Source organism: Saccopteryx bilineata, chromosome 1 (assembly GCF_036850765.1).
Source record: "Saccopteryx bilineata isolate mSacBil1 chromosome 1, mSacBil1_pri_phased_curated, whole genome shotgun sequence".
Classification (NCBI taxonomy): domain Eukaryota; kingdom Metazoa; phylum Chordata; class Mammalia; order Chiroptera; family Emballonuridae; genus Saccopteryx; species Saccopteryx bilineata.
The window spans coordinates 89,935,013-89,959,177 of NC_089490.1; the positions used below are offsets into that span (position 1 = coordinate 89,935,013).

General features: G+C 53.9%; 1 protein-coding gene across 2 annotated transcripts; it reads left to right on the forward strand.

Annotated features, from left to right (window-relative positions):
• Positions 1-22,820, forward strand: IL2RB (interleukin 2 receptor subunit beta). Of its 2 annotated transcripts, none has more exons than XM_066259037.1 (10): positions 1-203; positions 8,135-8,255; positions 8,703-8,817; positions 9,604-9,682; positions 11,969-12,074; positions 13,579-13,727; positions 14,933-15,098; positions 15,641-15,743; positions 17,024-17,108; positions 20,140-22,820. In XM_066259037.1, exons 2-10 carry the CDS (start codon positions 8,168-8,170, stop codon positions 20,887-20,889), a joined length of 1,641 nt encoding a protein of 546 aa, XP_066115134.1. In that variant the 5' UTR covers positions 1-203; positions 8,135-8,167; the 3' UTR covers positions 20,890-22,820. The 2 variants fall into 2 exon arrangements, with proteins under 2 accessions (XP_066115134.1, XP_066115126.1); XM_066259029.1 differs by lacking the exon at positions 1-203 and adding an exon at positions 5,181-5,311.
• Positions 22,821-24,165: the final 1,345 nt, after the last annotated feature.

Consider the following 24,165-nt stretch of genomic DNA (forward strand, 5'->3'; position numbering starts at 1 on the left):
GTGGTCAGCCGCCAGGCTGCTCTTTCTCCTTGTCCTATCTGAGGTCTCCTCTCACCCTGCGATCTCCACTGACGTGAGGGCACCCCACAGGCTTGAGAAGGGTGACTACCCTGAGGGCTGGATGCAAACTTAGGTGTGGTGTTGCTCCCTGGCCAGGGACTAGGACTTGTCTCTGGTTGCCTGTGAAGCCTGGTTCTACGGAGGTAGGATTTTCTCCAGCTGAGGATCCAGCTACCTGTGGGGAAGCGTGGGGCACAAAGACGTGAGGGTGGGTGTGAGAGTGTCTGCTGGGTAAGCACCTATGCCATCCAGGCTGAGCAAGGGGAGGAGGGTGGCCTGGGAGATGCTGGAGGTCTTTGTGATGGCAGGGGACAGTTACGGCAGAGACAGCGAATGGTCCCTCCAAACATGTCCCCTTGGGCTGTGTATTCTCTATTCATCACTAGGCCCATTTCCCAGCCTTCTTTGTGGCTCTGTTGGTCATGTGACTCAGTGATAGCTAATGGGAGGTAAGAAGTGTCAAGGGCCACTTTGGGGAAGGGTCCTTAAGAGGCAGAGGCATGCCTTTCTTCACGCCTTCCTCCACCTTGTGGTCACAGACATGCAGATGCGATGGATGGAGCGTGGACAGCTCTCTCGCTCTATGAGGAAGGGGAGAGAGACTGGCGATGCTCTAGGAGCAAGACGGATTTAGCTCAGGATCCCAGTGGCATCATAAAGACCCCCAGCAGCTCCGGACTGCCTGTCCCTCAGCTTCTTTTATGTCAGATCCTCTCTATGTGTGAGTCTTCCTGATTTTATGACACTGCCATCGTCTTCTATTCTCTTTGGATGCCCACAGCTGCACTCCATCCTAACTGGGACACTACTGTGTGTGGAAGAGGGTGGCGGTAGGAAGGGGCAAGGTGGCAGTCTCAGAGCCCTGGGCTGGGACGAGTTGGAGTGATGACAATGTCCCAGTATGGGCTGGGCCTGGGCACGATGCGGAGGGGGACAGAGGAGCCGGGGAGAAGGTGGTACAGGAGTCGGAGGCTGAGACGGGGACCCTGCTGTCTCCTGGGAGTCGTAGTGGAGAAAGGGGTGGGGAGAGGGGGATGCCAGGGGTAAGGAGGGCACGGGGGTTCGATGGCCTGACTTGACCCCCAACGAAACAGCCCTATGGTGGGCAAGTAGAAAAGTCATGGTCAGAGTAGAACACGGAACCGGAAAACCCAGATTGGTGCTTGCCCCATGGCACCTATGAAAGTGGGGTCTCTGGGTGGGGGTAGGCTCAGTGGTTGTTGAGTGGCTGGCTGGGGCTGTGTCCACAGAAGCTGAGGGGCGGGGAACATGGTTCACAAAGGGATGCCGTAAGGATGCAGTGGGGAGGGATGTGGGGGTGTGGGGAAGCAGGAGAGGCAGTTGAAGGAACAAGGGTTGATGTACATGGTGGTTTGGGTGCGGAGGGGAGGGGTCCTGCTGGAGGAGGCTGAGTCTGACCCCCAGAGCTCCTGAGACAAAGCTCTGGGCAGGTATAACCAGACTGTCAGGCCCCTGCCATGAGAGAATCTTCTGGATCCTTCTGCAGGTTACCTCAGAGAGAGCCTTAATGTTCTCTGTTAAACAAAACAGACCCCCTCCACTTGAATTCTGACTGTCATATTCTGACTGGATGGCCTGTGAGCCTCGGTTTTCTTGCCTATAAAATGGGAAGGGAAAGGCTGCTCTCTACAGAGCAAGGGTCAGCATGCGAAAAGCCCCCAGGCACGGACAGCTTGGCATGTTGGCTGAACTCCAACAAAGCCTGAGCAGGAGGAAAGCTCAGGGATGACGCCAGGGCCTGCGTATGTGGGAATCTGAGTCCAGATGAAGAGTCCAGATATGATTGCTAATGCACTGGGAACTCCTAGAAGGTTTTAGAGGGGGAGGTGCAGTCAAGTGACCCAGTGACCTGATCTGGTCTGGAAAAGCATGTTCTGGCCACTGAGTGGAGAACAGACTGGAAGGGTCAGGGGAGAGAAGAGAGGCCAGTCAGGGGACCTGGCTGGGGAGCAGCAGAGAAGATGGCAGCTGGGACAGGGGTGGGGCCGCACAAAGTACTTGCACGTCTCTATGTACCTGGTCACCATCCCAGCCTGGCGACCTAAGCCTGGCATGCCCTTCTCACCCTCCTTACCTGGGGCCCTTTCTGTATTAGTCAGTTACTGCCCACTGGCTGCTGAGACCTCCAAACCTCAGAGGCAGAATGCAGTACAAGTTCATTTTTTGATCATGTCACAGCCTAGTATGGATTATCCAGGTTTCACATTGATCCAATGGATTCTTGCAAGGGATGGAGGGAAGGGAGACAGAGGAGAGAGGGTAGGGAAGGGAGGGTTGGTGGAGGAAGAGAGAGAGGCATTGAGAGACACAGAGAGGGATCAAAGCTGAGGGCTTTCAGGCCTGGAGGGAAATTAACTCACTTCCACTGATGCCCACTGGCCAGACTCAGTTCATGGCCCCATCTAACTTCAAGGGGGGCTGGGATATGGAGTCTAGTAGATGCCCAGTAGGGAGTGGGGACACACTCCCACCTTCTTTCTGGTGTGCCCCTCCATGTGGCCCCGCAGCTGGGATTTGGGTGGAGGATGCGAGGACTGTGCAGTGTTGAGGTTCTCACGGCTCAGTACAGCCCACCTGAGATGTTCCGGCCTGAGCCCCTTGGCAAGAGCAAGACCCACTGGGCCCGGGGTGGGGGGTGATGAGTGAGGGGGCTGTCACCTTTCCTCTTTAGTTCTACTGTTCAAGCAGCCTCAGGTGAACTCCTGTCCACCTCACCACAAGGACACCTGGCTGCTTAGAGAGACCTCCTTTCCCCCCTGCTCCTACTGTGGCCTGTGTGCTGCTCATAAAGGCAGAGCCTGTGCCAGTCACCTGGGCTCCTCTGCACCTGGCAGGGCCACTGGGACACCTCAGGTGCTCAGCAGATGTGTGCTGAATGAATGAAAGGAGGAAAGGGACAGAAGAGGAGGAGGAGCCTCGGGCAGCCGTGCAGGCCAGAACCATCCCCACGGGCAACATTGTTGGCAGAAGTGCTTATTACAAGCTGGGTTCATAATTTCTGGCTTTGCCTGAGAATGTCTTTTTTCTTTCTTTGTGTTTCTAAGTTTTAACTGAATTCACGTATTTTGGGGCAGAAAATACAATCATGTAGTACAAAAAGGTCTGCAGTGAAAAACAGCCTTCCTACCCCTTCCTCACCTGACTTTCTTTCCCAGGAGAACTACTGTTCCTGGTTTCTTTCTTTCTTTTCATTTTTAAATTTTATTTATTAATTTGAGATAGAGAAGAAAGGGGAGAGAGAGAGAGAAAGATAGAAATATTGATCTATTCCTACGGTTGCCCTGACCAGGGGATCAAACCCACAACCTGTGCTCATGAAGACGATGCTCTAACCAGCCGAGCTATACAGCCAGACGACATTCCTGGTTTCTCCCCCCCCCTTTTTTTGGTGCAGACCAAGGGAATCCGACTGTTATATTAAAACAAAGCATCGCGAAGGCCCATGGCGGGTGTTGACGCGATGTGATTTCTGCCCAGTGCTCTGAATGTCAAAGTGAAGAAATTCAATCCATTCCTGGTTTCTTAAGAAGCTTAAAGAACTGTGTCTTAGGTAGTATTTTCATCTTTGTGGTGGTTGTGTTATCACTGTCTCTTGCAGCTAGAAAGCTTTGCTAGGGAGGGTGGGAGAGGAACTGGTCTTTACTGCCTCCTGCTACCTGTGGTCACTGCCACGAGCCATTGTCAGCCCTCTCATAGTCAAACTCCACATACCCCACATACCTATATACCCGCAAAAACTGCGCTTGCCCAGCGAGGCAGGGGCACAGCTTCCAAGCAGCCTTGACGCAGGGCTTACTGGCAGCACTTCCCGCTCAGAAGGGGTTGGGCCTGGTTCTCTCTCAGTGGCGTCCATTCTGCTTTCTTGTTTCTGTGCAGAGGGGTCCTGCCGAGCACCCCCCCTCCTGCTTGTCTCGTTCCCTTCTTTGAAAGTGACAGCTGCTGACAAGCAGGGCTATTAGAATCAGGAGAAAGGGAAGGAATGGAGCTGCTTCTTTAGGATCCTGGTTGTAACTTCAGAGTAGTTGAGCCTGTGACACTCCACATGAATAAACATACACTGTTCTGAAGAGGGCTCCACCTTAAAGTTATAATCATTTTTAAAAAAAGCACCGAGCTGACCCCCAACCCCTCAAAAAAAGAGGGGAGAAATGGTTAAGAACCATGACTTGAAAAGAAGATTCTAGAATATTCAATAAGTGGTCATCAAATTGTTTGTAATGTCCCTCAAAACAATCACTTCTGAATGCTAAAGTGAATATGGGGCTTCATGAAGGGCCACAGTGGAAAGAAAGGTCTCAGAGACTTTTTTTGTGTGTGTGTTTTTTTTTGGGGGAGAAGTATTTTCCTTAAGTGAGAGCAGGGAGGCAGAGAGGCAAACTTCCGCATGTGCCCGACTGGGATCCACCTGGCAAGCCCACCAGGGGGCGATGCTCTGCCCATCTGGGGCTTTGTTCCCGTGCAACAGGAGCCATTCTAGCACCTGAGGCAGAGGCCACAGAGCCGTCCTCAGTGCCTGGGACAACTTTGCTCCAATGGAGCCTTGGCTGCGGGAGGGGAAGAGAGAGACAGAGAGGAAGGAGAGGGGGAAGGGTGGAGAAGCAGATGATCACTTTTCCTGTGTGCCCTGGCCGGGAATCAAACCTGGGACTTCCACACGCTGGGTTGATGCTATACCACTGAGCCAATTGGCCAGGGCCTCGGAGAGATGGGTTTGATGAGAGTGAGAAGCGCTGGGGGACCCCCAGAGAGACATGTTTGTGTGAGGCCTGGGTGTTAGTGGGCGGGTGTGTGGGGGATGAAGGTGTCAAAGGCAGCGTGAGGTGGTCTGTGTGGGATGGGGTGGGGTTGGTGTAGGAGGGAAGAGAAGGGGCTTCATCCCCTGGGCTCCTGTGTGCAGCAAGGTGTCTGAGAGTGTGCATGTGCACATGCCACAACACCCACGCCCCCACCCGCCCCCCCAGCGGGGGAGGGAGATCTTTATCTCACCCCTAGGTGCTTCAGGAGTTTCAGGCTTTCTCAGCAACCAGATCTATCCCGCCCCCCCACCCCAAGGCCTTGCCCCCTCCAGCCTCTGCACAGGAAGTGGGCTGGCCCTGGGATTTCAGTCTGCTGCCCCCATCAGTCTGCTACCCGAGTCACCAGAGGCGGAGTGGGACCCTGGGGAGATGGCTGTGGTCTCAGCAGCAGAGAGAGCCGGAGAGAGCTTGCCAGAGCCCCATGTCTCAGCCAGGTGATAACGCCACCTTACCCTCACCCTGCCTGGGCTGGTCCCCAAGAACCTATAGTTCCCTCCTGCCCCCTGCCACTAGCCCCAGCGGGCTGAGAGGGAAGGTCATGGGGATGGGGCCCACTCTGGGGAGGCTCCTCTGTAATGTGCTGCTGAGGAGGCTTGTGGGGTGAGGGAGGAGACCGGGCAGTGAACTGGAGGTGCTGGGAGGTCTCTGAGGTTTGGGTCTGGAATGGTTCCTTATTTGGCTGTGTAACTGGGCAGGTCAGGAGTGTCTCCAGGCATTGCTGGGAGGTGTGGTGGGACTCCCTCCCTGGGGCTGCCTGGAGGGCACACATTCTCTCTTCTCCTGGGAGCTAACGTGCTGCTCTTAGCTGTGTTTGGAGCACCCTGGGAATGGGGCCGCTGGAGGGCAGAGCCATCCTTAAGGTCCCCTTCCTTCCCTCACAACCAGGATCCCACGCCTGCTGGCAACCCCCGGCCGCACAGAGTGAGACAGCAAGAGTGAGCCCTGTGTGTGTGTGTGTGTGTGGGGGGGTCAGAAGGGATGAGGGATGGCCATGTCTGTCGAGATCAGAGGTCAGGTGGGACTCATCTCTGGCTACTGAGATCCTCTTTCACATCCTCTCAGTCCCCATGAACTTCCACATTCCACAGTATCTGTCCCTTGGAGCTCCTGCTACACCTGATGGGGTTCATTGCCCTGCTCCACCAGCCTCCAGCCTGGGCAAGAGGCTCACTCACATGCACCTCGGTCTCCTCTCTGAGAAAAGGGCTCATTAATAGTATCTACTCAGAGGGTTGCTGTGAGGATTAAATGAGGTATATATATATAATATAGATATATATATCTACAAAGTGCTAACGACAGTGCCGGGCACAGAGCAGGAGCTGAATATTAGTCATCCTCGTCATCCTCCTTGTCACTGTCATCATTATCAGCATCTTCTTCTAACTTGAAATCAGATGACCTGGTTTGAGTGCAGCCCCTTGGGCAGCTCTGTGTGTCAGTCTTGGTATCTGTTAAAAAGGAGACCATGACACCCACCTCCCGGGGTGATGCTGGGAACCTAATGAGTCAGTCAGGGTGAATGGCCCAGTAGTCATGGACAACACGTGTGGATGTGTGTGAGACCCTGGACAGAGGTGCTTGGAACTCAGAAGTCTGACTTGTCTTCTATTAGGCTGGATCTCTGTGACCTTGAGCAAGTTTCTTAAACTGAGACTCAGTTTCCTCTTCTGTGGGATGGTGCAGCCTCAGAGACTGCTAGGAGCCCCCAACCCCCGCCCTTCTGACACACTCTATACACTCCTGCTCTGTCCTGGTGTCTGTCCCTCCTCGTCCTCCTCCCATGCACTGTGCCCTCTTGGTACATGCTGCAGCCTCTGGCTGGGATGGCAGGAGCCCCAGACAATGCTGTCCCTGCGCCAGGCTCGCCGCAGTTGGGCTGTGGTTCTGACCTTCCAGCCGTCTTGTGTGTCTTGGCTCCCACTTCCTCTCACCCTGGGGCTTGGTATCAGGTCTTGTCCTGGGCATGGGGTGGCCTGTTGGCTGGTGATACCCTGCAGGGAACTGACAATGCCTGCACCCCGGAGTGATGATCAAATAACTAAGGGGAATGGGGGAAAGGGCTTGCTGGGAACCTTTTTGCTGGGCTCTATATATACTCTTTGGAGTCCCAACCCAGTACCCTGTGATATTTAGGGGGTCCAAAAAAAGAGGCAGCCAGCATTCACCTTTGGGAGCTTCCCCGCCAGTGAGGATGGTGGGCTGGGCATGGAGGAGCGCATGGGTCCCTCTTTGGGCTGCTCCCCGCCCCCCAGGTTAGATGCTGTCAGCTGGCCTGTGCCCATGTGGGCCCGCTGCCCCAGGGCAGGATGGCTATTGGCCTTGCCTTTGGGACCAGTGCCTGGAACAGGGGTTTCACAGTATGGAATGGTCTTGGTGAGAGAACAGACCTTGGGATACAGTATGGGGATTGGGTTCCAGCTTTGCCTTTTCTGTACACATGACCTTGGATGGGTTCATGACTTAGAGCCTTGGTTTCCTCATCTGTGTAAGGGAATAACACAGCACTCCTAAACCCCCAGCTGCTGGGCAGATTAGATGAGCCAGTGTACCGAAACCCTTGCTAAGCATGAGTGCTCAGTACACACAGCGAGTATTGTTATGAGGTAGTCAGTGTGTGTTTATTGATCTTGTGAATGTCCCAGTGGCTGGGAAGATCTAGTCAGAGAAGTCATAGGAGGGGCCCCACCGGGGTTCTGTGCTGCCTGTCCTGACTCAGACCCACATCTGCCTCTTACCAGCTGTGTGGCCCTGGGTAACTTGCTCTTCACTTTTCTGTGCCTCAGTTTCTTCATCTTAAAAAGGGGATAATAAGAGCATCTCCAATAGAGGCTCTATTGCTGCCTTTAGAGTTTAAAACAGAGCTTGACATATAGAACATCTTGACAAGTGGTTTTTGTGCAGGAAAGGGGGATGCAGAAAAGGGGGGCGCAGAGTAGAGAGGAGGTGGGCTCTCATCCCAGCTCTGTGCTGGCCTCCCTAGGTGGGTATGAGCAAGTCTTTCCCTTTCCTGAGCCTCAGTTTCCCCAATTTTGAAAAAGGGGTTGGTCTTACTCAGAGAGCCCTATCAGCAATGACAATGTGTGTGTCCCTGAATCTCTGAAGGAAGGGAATAAGCATGTGTGGGACAGAGGGACCAGCATGTGCAAAGGCCCTGAGGCTGAACTGTGTTGTGTAGTGGAGAGCAGACTTGCACATCCCAGGAAGGGCAGGGGCAATTGTTTACTTGTGCTCTCTCTCCCTCTTTCTTCCTCTAGGGCTTCCTTCCCCAGCTCCGACTTGTGGATGTGATGGCGGCTTCTGCTCTGTCCTGGTGTCTGTCCGTCCTCATCTTCCTCCTGAACCTGGACAGTCCTCAGGCGTCCACAGTTGTGAATGGTGAGGATCCTTGCATCTGAGCAGCTGTGCTTTCCCTCAGAAAGGAGGCCAAGACCCTTCTAGAGCCCTCCTGGGAGCTTGCTTCTGGGCAGAAGGTCCATCATCAAGGGCAGGAGGCGGGGGCAATGGGACCAGAGATCAGGTGTCCATCCTCTCCCTTCATCCTCTGTCCTACCCTCACTGCACCCACATGCCTCTCCAAGCCACAGAAGGACACTGACTTCTCATCCCTGTCCTGCCTCAGTCTGCCTGTGGGGACCTTGCAGCCTCTGGGGTTCAGTTTTGTCCTCTCTGAAATGGGTCGCTAACCCCTTCTCTGCCCATCAGGGCTGCTTACCTCCACATCTGGAAGGCTGATGGTGCAGGGAGCAGGGATGGTAGGTGGCCCCGAAGGGAAGGGCAGCGAGCGCCCTGCAGCTAACCCCTTAAACCTTGTCTTGCTAACAGATGCTTCCAAGCTCACTTGCTTCTACAACTCGAAAGCCAACATCTCCTGTGTCTGGAGCCAGGATGGGGGCCTGCAGGCCACATCCTGCCGCATCCATGCCCGGCCTGATAAGCGGTGAGTGTGGGACCGACTGGCTAAACCGCAGAATCTCAGGACAGTAGGATCTGACAAGCGCTGACGTTTAGACTTTCGGAATCTTAATTCTCTGACTCCAAGATGGCTTCTCTTTGAGAAGCTTGGACTCATAGCACCCACAGACTCTTGTTATTACAGGAGTCTGGAAAAGTCAGAATTAGATATTCAGACTCCTGAACCCTGGGTAGGAGCCGGGGTTTGGGAGTCTAGGCTGGAGATGTGCTAGACAAGGTGGACTGGGGACATGAGCTGTGAGCTTGCTGCTGAGGCTGGGCTCGATTTTAGGGGCTCAAAGGGGGCTCCCCAAGCTTTGTGAGTAACCTGGGATTTTGGGAGACTCTGACAGCAGCTGTGGGGACAGGGGACTAAGGAGTAGTTGGGGCACTTGAGGGGAGCTGACGAAGGGACTGCGGTGCTGCAAACATCTGGTGACAACAGCAAAGACTCCCATGGGCGGTGACTCCAGGAGGCTCCCAAAGCCCAGTCAAGCCCCATGGGAAGATTCTGCAAGGGGTTAGGTGGGGAGGCCGGGTGTCCTGAACCAGTGTGTTTCTAGCATATCAGTCTGGCTGCTGTGGGCCAGGCTGGGGTGGGGAGGGCAGAGAAGGGTGCTTGTGAGGGAGGTAGAGCAGATGGGGGAATTGGCACCCCAGCAATGTTGGCATAGAACAGACACAGAGGTTGGCCTCACCACGTGAAGGACCATCCCAGGAGCCAGCTCTGGGGTCTCTCCTTTTTTCTAAAGTGGTTCTTTCACCTTGAAAGGCCCTGGAACGCGTCCTGTGAGCTGCTCCCAGTGGTGCCTGCATCCTGGTCCTGCAACTTGATCCTTGGACCCCCAGATGTGAGTATCTGTAGCTGAGGGGGGAGGGCAGGGAGGAGGGTGGGTATCAAGGGTGTCCTTCCAGTATGACTGGGGCCCAGCAAGCCCATGGCCAGCAAGCTGCGGTGGAGCGGGCTGCCCGGGCTGGGAGGAGGCAGGAAGGAGGCGGCATGAGAGGCCAGAACGCAGGCCTGACCCTGGGGCAGTGAGGCTCCCAGTCCGCCTCTGCTCCCGCGGTCTCCCCCATGCTGTGGGTCTCCTGACACATCTGCATTCCTCATAAGGCAGGGAGAGCACCCCGGTAATAATAATAACCACCCGCCTGACTCTTCCCAAGGTCTTACCGAGTACAGGGTGGGGTGGGGTCAGGAGTGGATTCTGGAGCACTGGATGGTCTGGGTTCTAGCCCTGGATCTACTGTCCACCAGCTGGGTGACATCGGCAGCTTCTGTGCCCCAGTTTCCCCTCCTATAAAACGGGAATGAGAATGATGCCTACTTGTAGGGCTGATCTGAGTGTTAAAGCACTTGAAATGCTTCCCAGAGTATAGCATGTACCTGACACAATCGTCAGGGGATCCCTATGACTCTGGTGGGCACTGGCACTGTCCCTTTCTTAAATATTGAGGAAACTGAGGCTCAGAGAAGTGCAGTCCCTGCCCAAGGCCACACAGCCAGGGAGTGGTGGAGCTGGGTTGAACCCAGGTCTGTCACACCCCTAACCCGGACTTTTCACCATGGCACTAGTCTGCCTCTTGAAGAGCATGTGGCCGTGTCTATGTGGGTGTGCATCAAATTATTGTCTGGCAAACCCTCCTTGGCAGTGGGAGGGCACCAGGGATGCCCAGACCATATTTTCCAACCATCATCAAGTTACATACATTCCCAAGGGGCTGGCGCGAGTGGAGATGGCCCTGTACAGTGTGCCTGATAAAGGCTCAGCCTCTGCAGGTGGTCCCGCCTAACCTGTGTGATTTTTCTAACTGTGTGACCTTAAGAAAGTCCCTAAACCTCTCTGTGCTTCAGTCTCCTCCACTGTAGGATGAGGATGGTAACAGTACTTGTCTTATAGATACTGCGAAATTAAGCGAGATAACATTTATGAGTGCCCGTTGAGGCTAATTACTCAACAGAATGTATTATTAGTATCTTTACAACACCAACAATAATAGCAATAATAATAATGATAATACTATTATTCTCTGTGGCTCCCATAGAAGCAGGAAGAAGGCAAGGGCAGGGTCCTTGAGGTACAGAAGGAAGGACTGTTCCCAGCTCCAGGAACTCTGATGATCAGGTTCAGGGTTTGGTCACAGTGGGCCCTACAGAAGGCTGAGGGACTGTGCCCTGGGCCCTGGCCCTGCAAGCAGCACCCTGGCCAGAGCACAGATGCTAACTGCGCCCGCACCAGGCCTTCCTTCTGCAGGGCTGCCTCTGTGCAGGGAGGAGGCCGCCGTAAGCTGCTCACCTGGTGGCCCGCGGTCAGGTGTGGCGGGCCAGGCTGTGGCCTCTGTGGGACTCTGGACACAGAGTCTGGGTTTGAATCTGAGTTCCGCTGCTGATCCTATGTGTGACATTGGGCAAGTCCCTTAACCTACCTGAGCTGCAGGTTTCTCCCCTGCAGGGTGGGGATGGACTACCATAAGAATCAGACGGAGCAGTGGCTACAGCACCTGAGTGGAACCTGCCTACAGATGCTTAATACCTGGCCATTTCCTTCTAGAAAAGTTAGGGCGGGAGTGGGGGTGGGGGTGGGAGGGGTAGGCAGAGGTGGGGGAGGGGAGACTTCCACACTCAAAGCTATTACACAGGTATAGTCCCAGCCCTGCTCCTTCTTGAGAACTCATCCTCCTTGCACACCTCATGTGTCAGGGAACTTCCTCCTTTCCAAGGTAGCTCACTTCACTTTACATGAGGGGTCGACAAACTACTGTGGCCCATGCGCCAAAACCAGCCTGCTGTCTGTTTTTGTAAATAAAGTTTTATTGGCACATAGCCACACCCTTTCTCTTGCGTGTTGTCTATGGCAATGACAGAGTTGAGCAATTGTAACAGAGACCATATGACCAGCCAAACATATTTACTATCTAACCCTTTACAGGGAAAGTTTGAGCCCTTGCATATGCTGGCCACACAGTTTGGAAGGCTTTTCCCATCTGAGAAATTCCCACTCACCCTACCTTAAACAGCACATTGCAGTCTTGGTCTCCCCTCCTCTCCTCCCCCCAGCCCCCTCCCATCATCATCCCGATGGCCTCCCCCCCACTGCAGATGCCAGGTGTAGGATGTCTGCCCCTTTGCCTTGCAGAGTCAGAAGCTGACCTCAGCAGACATCGTCAACATGAATGTGATATGCCTTGAAGGGGAGAGGTGGAGGGTGATGATAACCCAGGACTTCAAGCCCTTTGAGTACCGTGAGTGGGGTGGGTGTGGGAGTGGGGGGTTGGCCACCTCCTTCCCCATCTTCTTGCTGGGATTGCACTGTTAGATTCTCTCTCCATTAACTTCCACACCTGTATCTGACAAGTTCACTGCCTGCTGCCCATGGGATGCAGTCCCAGCTCTTCACCCTGGCGTTCAAAGCCGCTTGGGAAGCTGCCTGGCTTCCCTCTCCAGCATCCTCCTCTATGGCCTGTATTTCTGCCACACCGAAGGCCAGCTCTCCGAACTCAGCTTGCCCATCCATGCCTTTGAGCCCTTACACATGCTGGCCACACAGTTTGGAAGGCTTTTCCCACCTGGGAAATTCCCACTCACCCTTCAAGGCTCAGTGAAGAGTCTCCTCCAGAAGGCCTTCCCAGACTCTCCCAGCCCTCTGTACCTCTTATTTCAGGGTGCTTATGTCCTGGGTCATTACTGCCTGATTAGGGTCTGCCTCCTTCACTGGGCTATGAGCTCCCTAAAGGCAGAACTTCTGCCATTCCTATGTCTCCATTCTGAGTACTCAGTATTCAGTTCTGGGAAGGTTTGTTGAATGACTGAGTGCCTGGCCCCGCCCCTAGGCCAGACCTTAGAGGCCATCTTTAGGTAAGAGGTGAAACAGAGGGTGAGATCCAGGCAAGGTTCTAAATGCACCACTGCCTTAACTGAGTGTGATCTGCCTAGCAGTGCATTTAACATGTCTGAGCTCAGTTTCCTCATTTGTAAAATGGGGATAACAAATTACCTGCTGACATGGTTGTTGTTAGGAGTCTATAAGCCAAGACTCAGAAACTGCTTAGCACATGCTCAGTAAAGATACATTCATTGTTCGTGGAGCTCTACAATCTGTCAGAATTATAAAACTTAGATCTATGTTTTTCAACCACTGGTTCGTGGACCGGTACCAGTCCACCAGAAATGTTGTGCAGTCAGTGTGGTTAACTCTTTCATCCTGGTTCAGCATGAAATCTCTGCCGAACCAGCACCAGTCCGTGGACTGGCAGTTGAAAACCACTGACTTAGATCAATCTAACATAAAATCTTAATCATATAAGATTAATGAGATTAAATTAAATTAAATGAATGAGATGATCCATTTAAAACTCTTAGGTTATTTCTGAGTGCAGAGAAAGGCTGCCCTGATTCATCCATTCAGCAGATACTGAATTAAGCACCTCTTGCACGCCAGGTAATGTTCCCAGCACTGAGAACACATGAGAGAACCAAGTCCCCACCTCCAGTGAGCTCAGTCTGGTGAGGGAGACAGAAAACAAAGACCCCAGGTGGTGGCAGTGATAGGAAGAAAAATGAAACAGGCGAGGAGGATGTGAAGAAGCGGTATTTCAGTGGTGACCTGTGGATTTCTGGGGAAAGGGCACGCCGGGAGGGAGGAACAGCAGATGCAAAGGTGGAGGTGGAAGCATGGCTAGACTCGATCATCTCAGCATCGTGATCCAGCATCCCCAACGCTAGCTCTCCCTTTCTCCCCCCCTCCAGTTCGCCTGATGGCCCCTAACGCCCTCCAAGTCACTCACAAAGAGACCCACAGATGCAACATAACCTGGAATGTCTCCCAGACGTCCCACTATCTTGAAAATAACCTGGAATTTGAGGCCAGGACAAGGTCTCCAGGCCACAGCTGGGAGGTGAGTACAGGGCCCAGTCTGAACTGTCCTGACTCCTCCTTCCTGCACTGGTCACCCTGTCCATCCTTCATCTCAGCAAAGGCACAGCAGCCCCCAGGCAACCCCTGCTGCTCCTCTGTACTGCCTGCTCCTGCCTCTCCCTCCGTCCATGTGACCCCTGACAACCCAGGCGTTCCAGCTCCTGGCAGATTCCAGATTGGCAACAGGGCAAGATTTATATAGCCAAGAGACAGGCGACTTCCCTCTCTGTGAGATTTCAGAGGCTCTGGGACACCACCTCTCCACTCTTCAAATTCAGCATTGTCCAGGTCCACACGGGTCTGTCTTTATTCATTCACTCATTCCTTTATTTGCTCACTCAGTTACTCAACAAACATTTACTGAATACTAAAATATGTTGAATGCTAGGGAGAGAGTGGAGGGCCAGACTGACAAGCTTTCTACTCTCAGGAAACTCACATGTATATGTATGTGTGTGTGTGGGGGGGAGCAGACAGTTGGCAAACACAGAAACAGAAGACTGTAGGATATTGATAAAAATTATCAAGAAAACAAAATGGGATCACACTTCTCAGAGAGACTGGGACAGGCCACTTCCCGGACAGGTGACCAGGGAAGGATGCTCTGGGATCTGAGGGTCAAGAAGGAACTGATCCTGCAAAGATCTGGGGAGGTTTTCCAAATAGAAGAAGCAGCCACTGCAAAAGCAAAACACTGCCTGGGTGTGGGGGAGATGGGAAGAATCATAAAGAAGGTGCAGAGGTAGGGAGGTCTGCGGAAAACCCCCTCTTTCTGGTCGTGTGGAGAACAGGCTGTAGTGAATGTGGTGGAAGCAGGGAGCGCAGCCTCAGACCTGAGAGGTGCTGGGAGCTCTGACCGGGAGCTGAGAGGAGAGAAGGGAGAGGTCCAGAGTAGGTCCCAGAGGTGGAACCAGATGCTGAAGGTGGAGCCTTTTGGTTGGCAGATGGCTTTGGATGGAGGGGATGAGTGAGAGGGAGGGATAAGATGACCCTAGAATTTAGGCCCCAGCCACTGGGTAGTCAAGGAGCCTTTTGGGAGGATGGGTTTGGGGTGGAGGAGGGAGGGTGGCTGGAGGGGAGAAAGGAAGGTGCTGCTTGGCTCAGCCTCCTGGTCAGCTCTGCCATTGGAGGTGAGGTACACAGTGGGGGTGCCCCCCTGTTCTGACAGCCCTGTCTCTGCTGCAGGAGGCCTCCCTGCTGAGCATCAGGCAGAACCAGCAATGGATATGCCTGGAGACACTCACTCCAAATACCCAGTATGAGCTTCAAGTGCGGGTCAGGGCCCAGCAGGGCAACCACGGGGCTTGGAGCCCCTGGAGCCAGCCGCTGGCCTTCAGGACAAGGCCTGAAGGTAAGGCAGAACTGGACAGGAAGGGGTGGCTGGGTGTGGCTCTGGGGGAAACGGCTGGGGGATGCCTGGAGCTGGGGCTGCAGTGCTCATCTGTCATCATTAGCTCACTCAATGTGACCTTGCAGGGTGGGCAGCGGGGGGATAATTGTGCCCATTTTACAGATGGGAACAGGGACTCACTGAAGGATGGGACTTGTTCATAACCTTTTGAGTTAGAGGGGAGGTCAGAGAGGCTTTTTTCACTTTCTCCATCCTGAAACTTCAAACTCCTGGTTTCTGCCAGGGTCAGGATGGGCTGCTTTCACCTCTCAGCCTCAGTTTCCTCATCTGTAAAGTGGGTACCATGATAGCGATGCAGGGCCTCTGTGATGAAAGCATGTATGCCTGGCACACAGCAGTTTGGCTGGGCCAGAGGGGTGCTGTGAAGGCCTTGGGTCAGAGATCAGCCTGCCCCTCAGCACAAATTGGAGTACTGGAGTGATTTGGGTGAGTCAGGGTACTTCTCTAACGCCCTCCCTGTTTCTCTTCCCACTCATGCACAGCCCCTTCCCCTTCGTGGGGCCATGTCTTCGTGGGCATCCTCGGTGCCTTTGGCTTCATCATCTTAGCCTCCCTGCTGGCCAACTGCCGGTACCTCGGGCCGTGGTAAGAGCGCCTGCTTCCCCACCGGTCCCGCACTCTCCGGTCTGACACACACCCCTCACCAGGTCCGGTTCTGGGCTGAGCCCCTGCTCCAACACACCAGTGCTTCCTCTGCCCTGCCAGGTGTCTGCCCTGCCTAACACCTGGCCTTTCCCTGCGATCTATCCTCGAAGGTGGAGCCCCATGGAGCTAGCTTGATGGGAGTGGGGGAGGGGAGTCCTGGGGGGTGAGGATCTGCCTGGAAAGTACTCTTAGGAATTGAGTGTGTGTGCATGCCAGCTGCTGTGCGTAGTGGCTCTGTCTGGGTCTGGGCATTCATTCATTCATTCATTCATTCCTTTATTTACTGAGCCCAACTCAGTGCCATGGCACTGAGTGCTGGAATCCAAGGGCTGGCCACAGGCATGTGATCCCATCTTCCTGGAGGGGAGGCAGATGCTGATTAGTCATATCCATATTAATGACACACTGTGATCAGGATAGTGAAGGAAGGTATTGGAAGCAGTCTAGAGAGAGAGGAACCTCAGGTGAAGGCTGACCAGGGGAAATTCCCTTGAAATCTGAAGGAGGAGATTGGGGAGGGGTGTGACAGGGAGAGCAGCGAAAACAGCATGTGCAAAGGCCCTGGGTGGGAAGAAGGGAGGAACATTTCAGAAACCGAGAGTACAGGGAGGTGGTTGTGGCTGGAGACCAGAAGTGGGTAGGCGAGAGGGCTGACTTGAGCGTGGGCATGTGGGCTGCAGCCAGGCTTTCTGGGTCTCCAGGCTGTAGCATTTATTTCAACACAGACGTATCCAGATACTGGCGCTCTCAGACTGAACTACTCACCTGCCCCCGACAGGTGCCTTGGGCAGTGTACAGCCTGAACCACTACCATGGCAGCCTGCATAGGAGGCCCACAGTCTCTGTCCTAACTCCCCCTTCCTGGCTCACTTTGCTCCAGCCTCTCTGTTCCTAACTACCCTGGCTCCTGTGGTCTTGCCCCACATCTTTCTCTTTCACAGCATGCTGTTCTTCATCTCCACAGAATGAATGGCAGTATTGCCAACACTGCCTGTCTCCCATTAGAACGTCAGCTTCTTGAGAGCAGAGACCTTCTCTGTCGTCCACTCTTGTGTCCCAGCACCCAGCACAGTGTCCTCCCTTACTGGACATTCAATAAACACTGACACATAAATGATCGAATGTAGAGTGGCTTCATGCCCCAGCCTCAGCACTGTGGGCTGACGGCAGGACACCGTGGTCCCCTCCCTTCTCACCCTCTTTCCCTCCCCCCTGTTCAGGCTGAAGAAGGTTCTGAAGTGTCACATCCCAGACCCCTCGGAGTTCTTTTTGCAGCTGAGCTCAGAGCATGGCGGAGATTTCCAGGTAGGAGTCTGCAGGTGGAGGGCATAGGTGGGCGCTGACCAGGGTGTAGGCAGTGGAGCAGCAGGCAGGAGTGGGGCAGGGGAGCGGCTTTTGCTCTGTGTGAGGGCAGACTAATGCCAAAGTGAGGTGGGGCCCTTCCCCCAGCATTCTCAAACTGCCTGGTTCTAATCCACGTCCTGGCTGTGTGACCTTGGGCTAGTTATAGAACATCTCTGTGCCTCAGTTTCCTCACCTATAAAATGGGAGCAACACTATGTGTAGGGCCCTCAGAACATTGCCTGGCCCACAGTTAGGCAGAGGGGCCCTAGCTAGAATTACTGTTACCAGTCTGTTGGCTGAACAGGTCTTGGCAAGTGGAGCATGGGCTGAAACTCAGCCTCCTCCCTAGCCCCAAACCAGGTGCCCGTGCCTTGTTCACAACCTGATCCACCATGGCTAGGTTCACAACCTGATCCATCTATGACCCCATGGCTAGGAGGCCTGCAGTCTGGCCTTTCTCCTAAATCCCTCCGCCCAGTTCACTCTGCTCTGTGGGTTGCAAGTGCTCCCCACACCAGAGTGCAGACCTGCTCTGTAGGGTTGGTGCTCTCTCTGTCCCTGGAAAGAATCCCTGCGTAAGCTCCCTCACTTCTCACAGATGCTCGCAAGCCCTCTGGTCACTTCCAGCCACAAAACACAGATTCATTTGAAAAGAGCTGGCCCGTATCATCATAGCGCTGAGTGCCATTCAAGGTTGTTGTCTCCCCTCCCCCGTCCACACCACTTCAGGAAGGAAGCTTCCAGGGGAGGGGGGATGTGGTGGGCTGCCTCCACCACCCCACCAGTGCCCCACCTCAGGCTCCCTAGATCTGGGGAGAGAGGATGAGGTGGGCATGGAGGGAGGTCAGGAGGAGTGTTGAAGGGCTGGCAAGTCATACTGGACTAGAGCTGTCATGCATGAGCTGGCTTTGGGGCTCTCTACCAGGTCTGGTCAGGGCCCCTGCTGGAATTCTTTGGAAAACTCCAAAGACTGGGATGTCTTACCCTCAGTACTCTCAGAGTGGGGGAATGTAGCAACTGAAAATTCCTCCTTCAGCCCTAAAGATAGTGATCTCCCCATCAACAAAGGTATGCAAGCAAGCCTTGCCTGATTTTGTGTCAAACATGGCTGAAGGGATTCCTACATTGGACCTGGTTGGAGGCTGGGCTAGATACATTCTCAGTCCTCCTTCAGCTTGAAGTGTTTCTGATTCTATGGGCTGAGGCATTTTGAGGTAAAAGTAGGGTCTTTAGAGAGCTTCAAACCACTCCATCTTCCTAGGAGGTCATCCCCAGTTATAGACATCAGCCCCAGGCCTAGTGTGTGGAGGAGTCCTTGGGACACACCATGTGGCTGGGGGGTGGGGCTGGCTGAGAGAGACCCTCCACCCTGCGTCAGAGTGGGAGGCCTGCTCCTCCTTCTCTCTCTATCCCAGGACCCCCAGCTGCAAGGCCACAGGCCCACTGCCCTGTCCATGGGGCTTGGGAGAGCATGTGAGTGTGTGTGAGCGTGAAGGAAGATGAGTTCCCCTTGTGCCCCTCTACCCCGCTTCAGGGCATTGTGGATGGAGGCACAGGCCTAGGAAGTGGCTGACCACACACACCTCTGTGCGGGCCCGGGTAGGCCTGGCACGCCAGTGCTGGCCACAGGACTGGCCTCTCCTCTGGCCGCATGCTCGGCGCAGCCTGGCTCTGCCCCCCGTGGCTCTGTGGACCCACCCAGCTGGTGCTCTTTCCATCTCTCCATCTTGGCAGCCCTTCCTTGCCATCCTCAGTTTGCCTTAGTTTCTCTCTTTCTCTCTCTCTCTCTTTCTCTTGCATTTTTCTCCTGTTACAAAGTCCTGGTGGGGGAGGGGTTATATTTTGTTGAGTAGTGTGTATGTGGTGCATGTGTGTGCATATATATGAATGGAGTATGTGCACACATATGTATGTGTGTGTGTCTGTATAACATCTGGCTTAGCTCCAGAAACTCACTCTGGGGAGAAAGAAACAGGACGTTTTTCTACTGGTCCATTAATTCATCTGAATACTGTATTGACTAGGCCCCTAGGCCCTGTGCTGGGCGTGAGAGGCAGGCAGGAGCTTACCAGCCATAGTCCCTGTGCTCTGGGGGCCATGGTCCAGCTGCTGAGGGCTCCCAGGAAAGAGAGCTGTTGGGGTTCTCAAATGCACTCACCTGAGGCCCCCATCACACCACCCTGTGGGATATACGCCCCCCACATCTCTGCTGTGTAGTCTGCCTTGTACCCTGTGCAAGCTATTTCCACATTCATTTTCTTACTTGACAGCGCCCTGCAGGTCCCCAGTGAGGAAGCAGGGGAGAGCCAGCTAACTGCTATGGAAGTGAGGTTCAGAGAGGTGCAGGGACCTGCCCAGGGTCACACAGCTAGTGTCTCCCCGCTCCTGGCCAGGGCTGTCTAGACTCTGGAGCACCTGAAGTGCTCTGGTGGGCACTTTCCTCTCTCTGTGGAGGCACAGGACCTTGGGAGGGAGAAGTGAATTTGGGGGCTATTAGCTTCCCACCAGAGATGTTTCTATGGCAATGTGAGTGGGGAGCTGCCAGCTGGCTGGTGATCAGGCCAGGGCAAATCTGTAAAGTAACAAGAGATGTTCTCTGTCCTTTCTGCTTCAGTACTGGTTGATTGGGTCACACATTCTCACTAGTCCTCACCAGACACTGATGCTCTACCCTCTGCTATGTCTTCAGTGCCTAGAGTAGTGCCAGGATTATATCGGGTGCTCAGTCAGCGGTCACTCATTGGGCCAGCACGCTCCCTGACCACCTGTAGTGAGCCAGGAAGGCCTGTGCTGGTGCTGGGAAGCCAGTGCCTCTGTGGGCTGACCTAGAGGGTTCCCTAAGTCAGCGGGCAGGGAGGTGGGTATGAGGGATAGTCAGGGAGACTTCCCCGAGGGGGCAGCTAGAGTGGCTGGCTGGAGCAGGAATTAGGAGTTGTTGCTAAGAATCTGGAGGAGGCCTCCCACTCACCCGTCACTGGTCTGTGTCCTGCAGAAGTGGCTGTCCTCGCCCTTCCCCTCGTCCTCCTTCAGCCCCAGCGGCCCAGCGCCTGAGATCTCCCCGCTGGAGGTGCTGGACCGAGACGCCAAGGCCACGCAGCTGCTCCTGCTGCAGCAAGACAAGGGGCGCTCACCCTCCCTTGAGACCAGTGGCCACTCACTGACCAGCTGCTTCACCAACCAAGGCTACTTCTTCTTCCACCTCCCGGACGCTCTGGAGATTGAGGCCTGCCAGGTGTACTTCACCTATGACCCTTGTGCCGAGGAGCTGGATGAGGGTGGGCCTGGAGCGCCCGAGGGGTCTCTCTTCCCACCCCTGCCACTGCTGCCAGGGGAGGATGATGCCTACTGCACCTTTCCTCCCAGGGATGATCTGCTGCTCTTCTCCCCCAGTCTCCTCGGTGGTCCAAGCCCCCTAAACACTGCCCTGGGGGGGCCTGGGGCTGGTAAAGAGGGGCTTCCCCCCTCTCTGCAGGAGGGAGTACCCAAAGACTGGGCCCCTCAGCCCCTGGGGTCTCCCACTGACCTGGTGGATTTCCAGTCACCCCTGGAGAATGCATTAGGAGAAGCAGGAGAGGTGGTCCCTGGCCCTGGCCCTGGCCCTGGGGAGGGGGCTGGCTTCCCCTGGGCCAGCCCTCCTGGGCAGTGCCAGGTCAGGGCCCCCGCCTCCTGCCTGACCCTGGACACTGATGTCTACCTGTCCCTCCAAGAGCTGCAGGATCAGGACCCAGCTCACTTGGTGTAGACAGATAGCCAGAGGTGGGGGGAGGGCAGGTGGCTGTCCACTGTTGCTCCAGGCCCAGTTGAGCTCTGTCTGTCTCCAAGGCTTGTCCACTGCTGAGATACTCGGTGTCCAGCTGCCCCATGGACATCTTCGCCCAGATGGCTCACTTGGCCATTCACTTCCAAACCTCAATTGCTGCTCCCCGGTCCTACTTAACTGTTTGAACAGGAACTGCAGGGGGGCATTTTGACTCCCCCCGTTGTCAGTCATGGAGTACTCTGGGTTTTACTCCTGAAGCGTCGCTCTCTCCACCCTGCCGCTGCTCCTCAAGGAGAGTTCTGTGGCTCCCCAGAGTCTGCACCGTCTCCTCACTGGGCTTCCTGACCAGTCTCACCCCATCACCCCTCTCACCCCCCCTCCATGGGTCAGCCAGAGCGCTCTTTCCAAAACACCAGTATGGCTATGCCGTCCTTGTTTAAAACCCTGCCGTGACTCCTCACTGTCCTCACTTCTCGGCCTGGCACTTGCCCCTTCAGCGTCACTTTGGGTCATTCCCTCCTAGAACCCTCTCAGGGGTCCTCCTGAGCCCCCGGGAGCCTCCTCATGCCCCCACACCTTTGCACACGCCACTCTCTGTGCCTGGAGTGCCCTCTCCTTTCTCATCTAGGTGACAAACGGCCCTTATCCTTCAAGTGTGGTTCAGCTTCCCCCGGAGGGAAACACTGCCTTCCTTAATGTGCCCAAACTGTGAGATTCAGTGCCGGGGTGGGGGGTGGGGGGCAACTTCTCAGGGTCACAAGGCAGCTGGGCAAGGAGGCCCTGTTACTTCCCTTTGGGATCTCTCATGACCTCAAAAAGCTTGGCTACTGCACCTTAAATACTGTGGCCCAAGTATGGTCACAAATCCCCCAACAAAGTGAACACTGGCTGGACCTTCCACAATGGTTTCACAGAGTCATAGCATGCTGCTGGAAAGAAAACCCTTCTGGTGATGGGTTCGATGCTGTCATAGGGAGCCCACTTCTGGGCCTCTTCTGCAGCCCAGAGGCTGGCACACCTCATCCAGAAGGGCAGCCCCATTCACTGCACTTGAAACAGTGCACTTGGCACTCCCGTCGTGTCCCCCAGATGAATTAATGAGCTATCTGGTACCACCTTGCCTGGGCTTTCTGTGCCCAGCTGCGTTCTCGCATGGGCAGAGGCAGATTAAGGTCAGTTGAGGCCCTAGGCGCAGAAGAAAATATTGAGCCCCTTACATTAGAAAAAAGTGTAAAGTTGGGCTTTTGTGGGGCTCTTTGTAAGTCAGGGCCCAGGGCACGTGCTCGGTGTGCCCTCTGTGCAGGGGGCATCATCCAATTCACAGAAGCACTCTGGCACCTTGACAGTTCTAAGGTCAGGACTCAGAGAAACAAAGCCCCATGCCTACCAGGCTCCAGCATGCCCACTCTAGCAAGAGTCTCATCCTCTCATGGCAGTTTTCCTCCCCCCACTTCCTTCTCATGGCCCCCAAATACCCCTCTACTTCTTTTCCCTCTGTCTGTGACACCAATTGCACCTGTGATGTCTGTCACAAACTTCTTCCTTGACTAGGGATCTTAAGAAGGCATCAACCTCGTACTTAGTGCCTGTATTTATAGGCCCTGCTCACAGCTGACTGGGTCTGGTACAAGTTCACCCATAGGCTGATCAGCAACCTATGACATGGTTTAGAACAGAGGCTCTGTCCAATCAGGGAGGCTGGATCTGTGCTGGCCAATTCAATTTCTCTCATTCTTGGGCATGGAAAGGGTGAGGTCCCTGGAAGTAGGCTCATATGGAAAAGGCACTGGAAAAGCCAAGAGAGGAGTTGAGTCCTGTCTGCTGATACAAAGACTCCAACTGCTGAGGGGCAACTGGCCCTTCATACGGGATGCCTGTTTCCCTTATTTCCCAAATAAACTACCCTTTCCTGAGGTTGCCTGAGTCTTGAATTCTTACTATGGAATAGCTTGATTAATTACGCTGCAGTCTCACTTCCCATTTCTGGCCATAGGGTGCCCTGTGTTCTGAGCCACTAGGCTCTTCAGTAATGGCCCAAGTATCAATGCCTTGACCTTTGCTGTGTGTCCTGGGCTAAACTAGGAAACCTCTCTGCAAGCCATCTTCCACTTTGCGGGGTTCTTGAGAGGGTTACATTTTTCAAGCCCTGATCCTTTTTAATATATATACAAATATTGATCGACTTATGACCTATGCAACTTACGACCATTAGATATTTGCTATAAATAAAAGGTAACTGTAAAAAGTAAATACAGCCTGACCAGGTGGTGGCGCAGTGGGTAGAGCATCGGACTGGGATGCGGAGGACCCAGGTTGAAACCCTGAGGTCACCAGCTTAAGCATGGGCTCATCTGGTTTGAGCAAGGCTCACCAGCTTAAGCCCAAGGTTGCTGCCTTGAGCAAGGGGTCACTCGGTCTGCTGTAGCCCCACGGTCAAGGCACATATGAGAAAGCAATCAATGAACAACTAAGGTGACACAACAAAGACTTGATGCTTCTTATCTCTCTCCTTTCCTGCCTATCTGTACCTCTCTCTGGCTCTCTCTGTCTCTGTCACAAAAAAACCCAAAAAACAAAAAAATTTAAGTACAATAAAGTTTTAATTCATGGCCTGCTGGGTATCTCTTCTGTCTCTTAGCTTAAAGGGGAGGTTACCAAGCATTGTGGAGGGTTGGAGACATGCCAGCACCCACCGGAGACTTCCTTCTCAAGGGAAAGCAGAAGGATTGCAACGGAAACTATCATTTTCACTAACAGAAGTCAGATTTTTCTTATCCTCTGTCCAGGCATCATCTGACATGGTCTCATGGGAAAATATTGCACTGACTTCTATGTGTCTTGGCTGTACCAACCATCAAATGCATTTCTTAACCTCCCCGAGCCTCAGTTTTATTATCTGCAAAATGTGGAACATAATGCCTGCCTCCCAGGGTCCTTTTCAGGTGATGAGAGATGATGCTTGAGAAGTATATACAAAAAATTTATGTATTTGTTTTTTTTAGCACCCTTGACTCTGAAAAGCTGGACCAGATCATGGATGGCAATATCTGGCATTCATAAAACTGCACTCATGACAGACATTGCTAATCAACTGCACCCATGCGTGGCAGACATTGCTAATGGATCACGCTCCTTTTTCCTCTGGAACTTAGGCGCTGCTTTAGATTCTGTAGACAGGTCCCGACAGATCAAAGCTAGCACCTGGTGACATCTCTGGACCATGTTCCTTTCACAACAGAAACTCTTATTTTTCTGGAC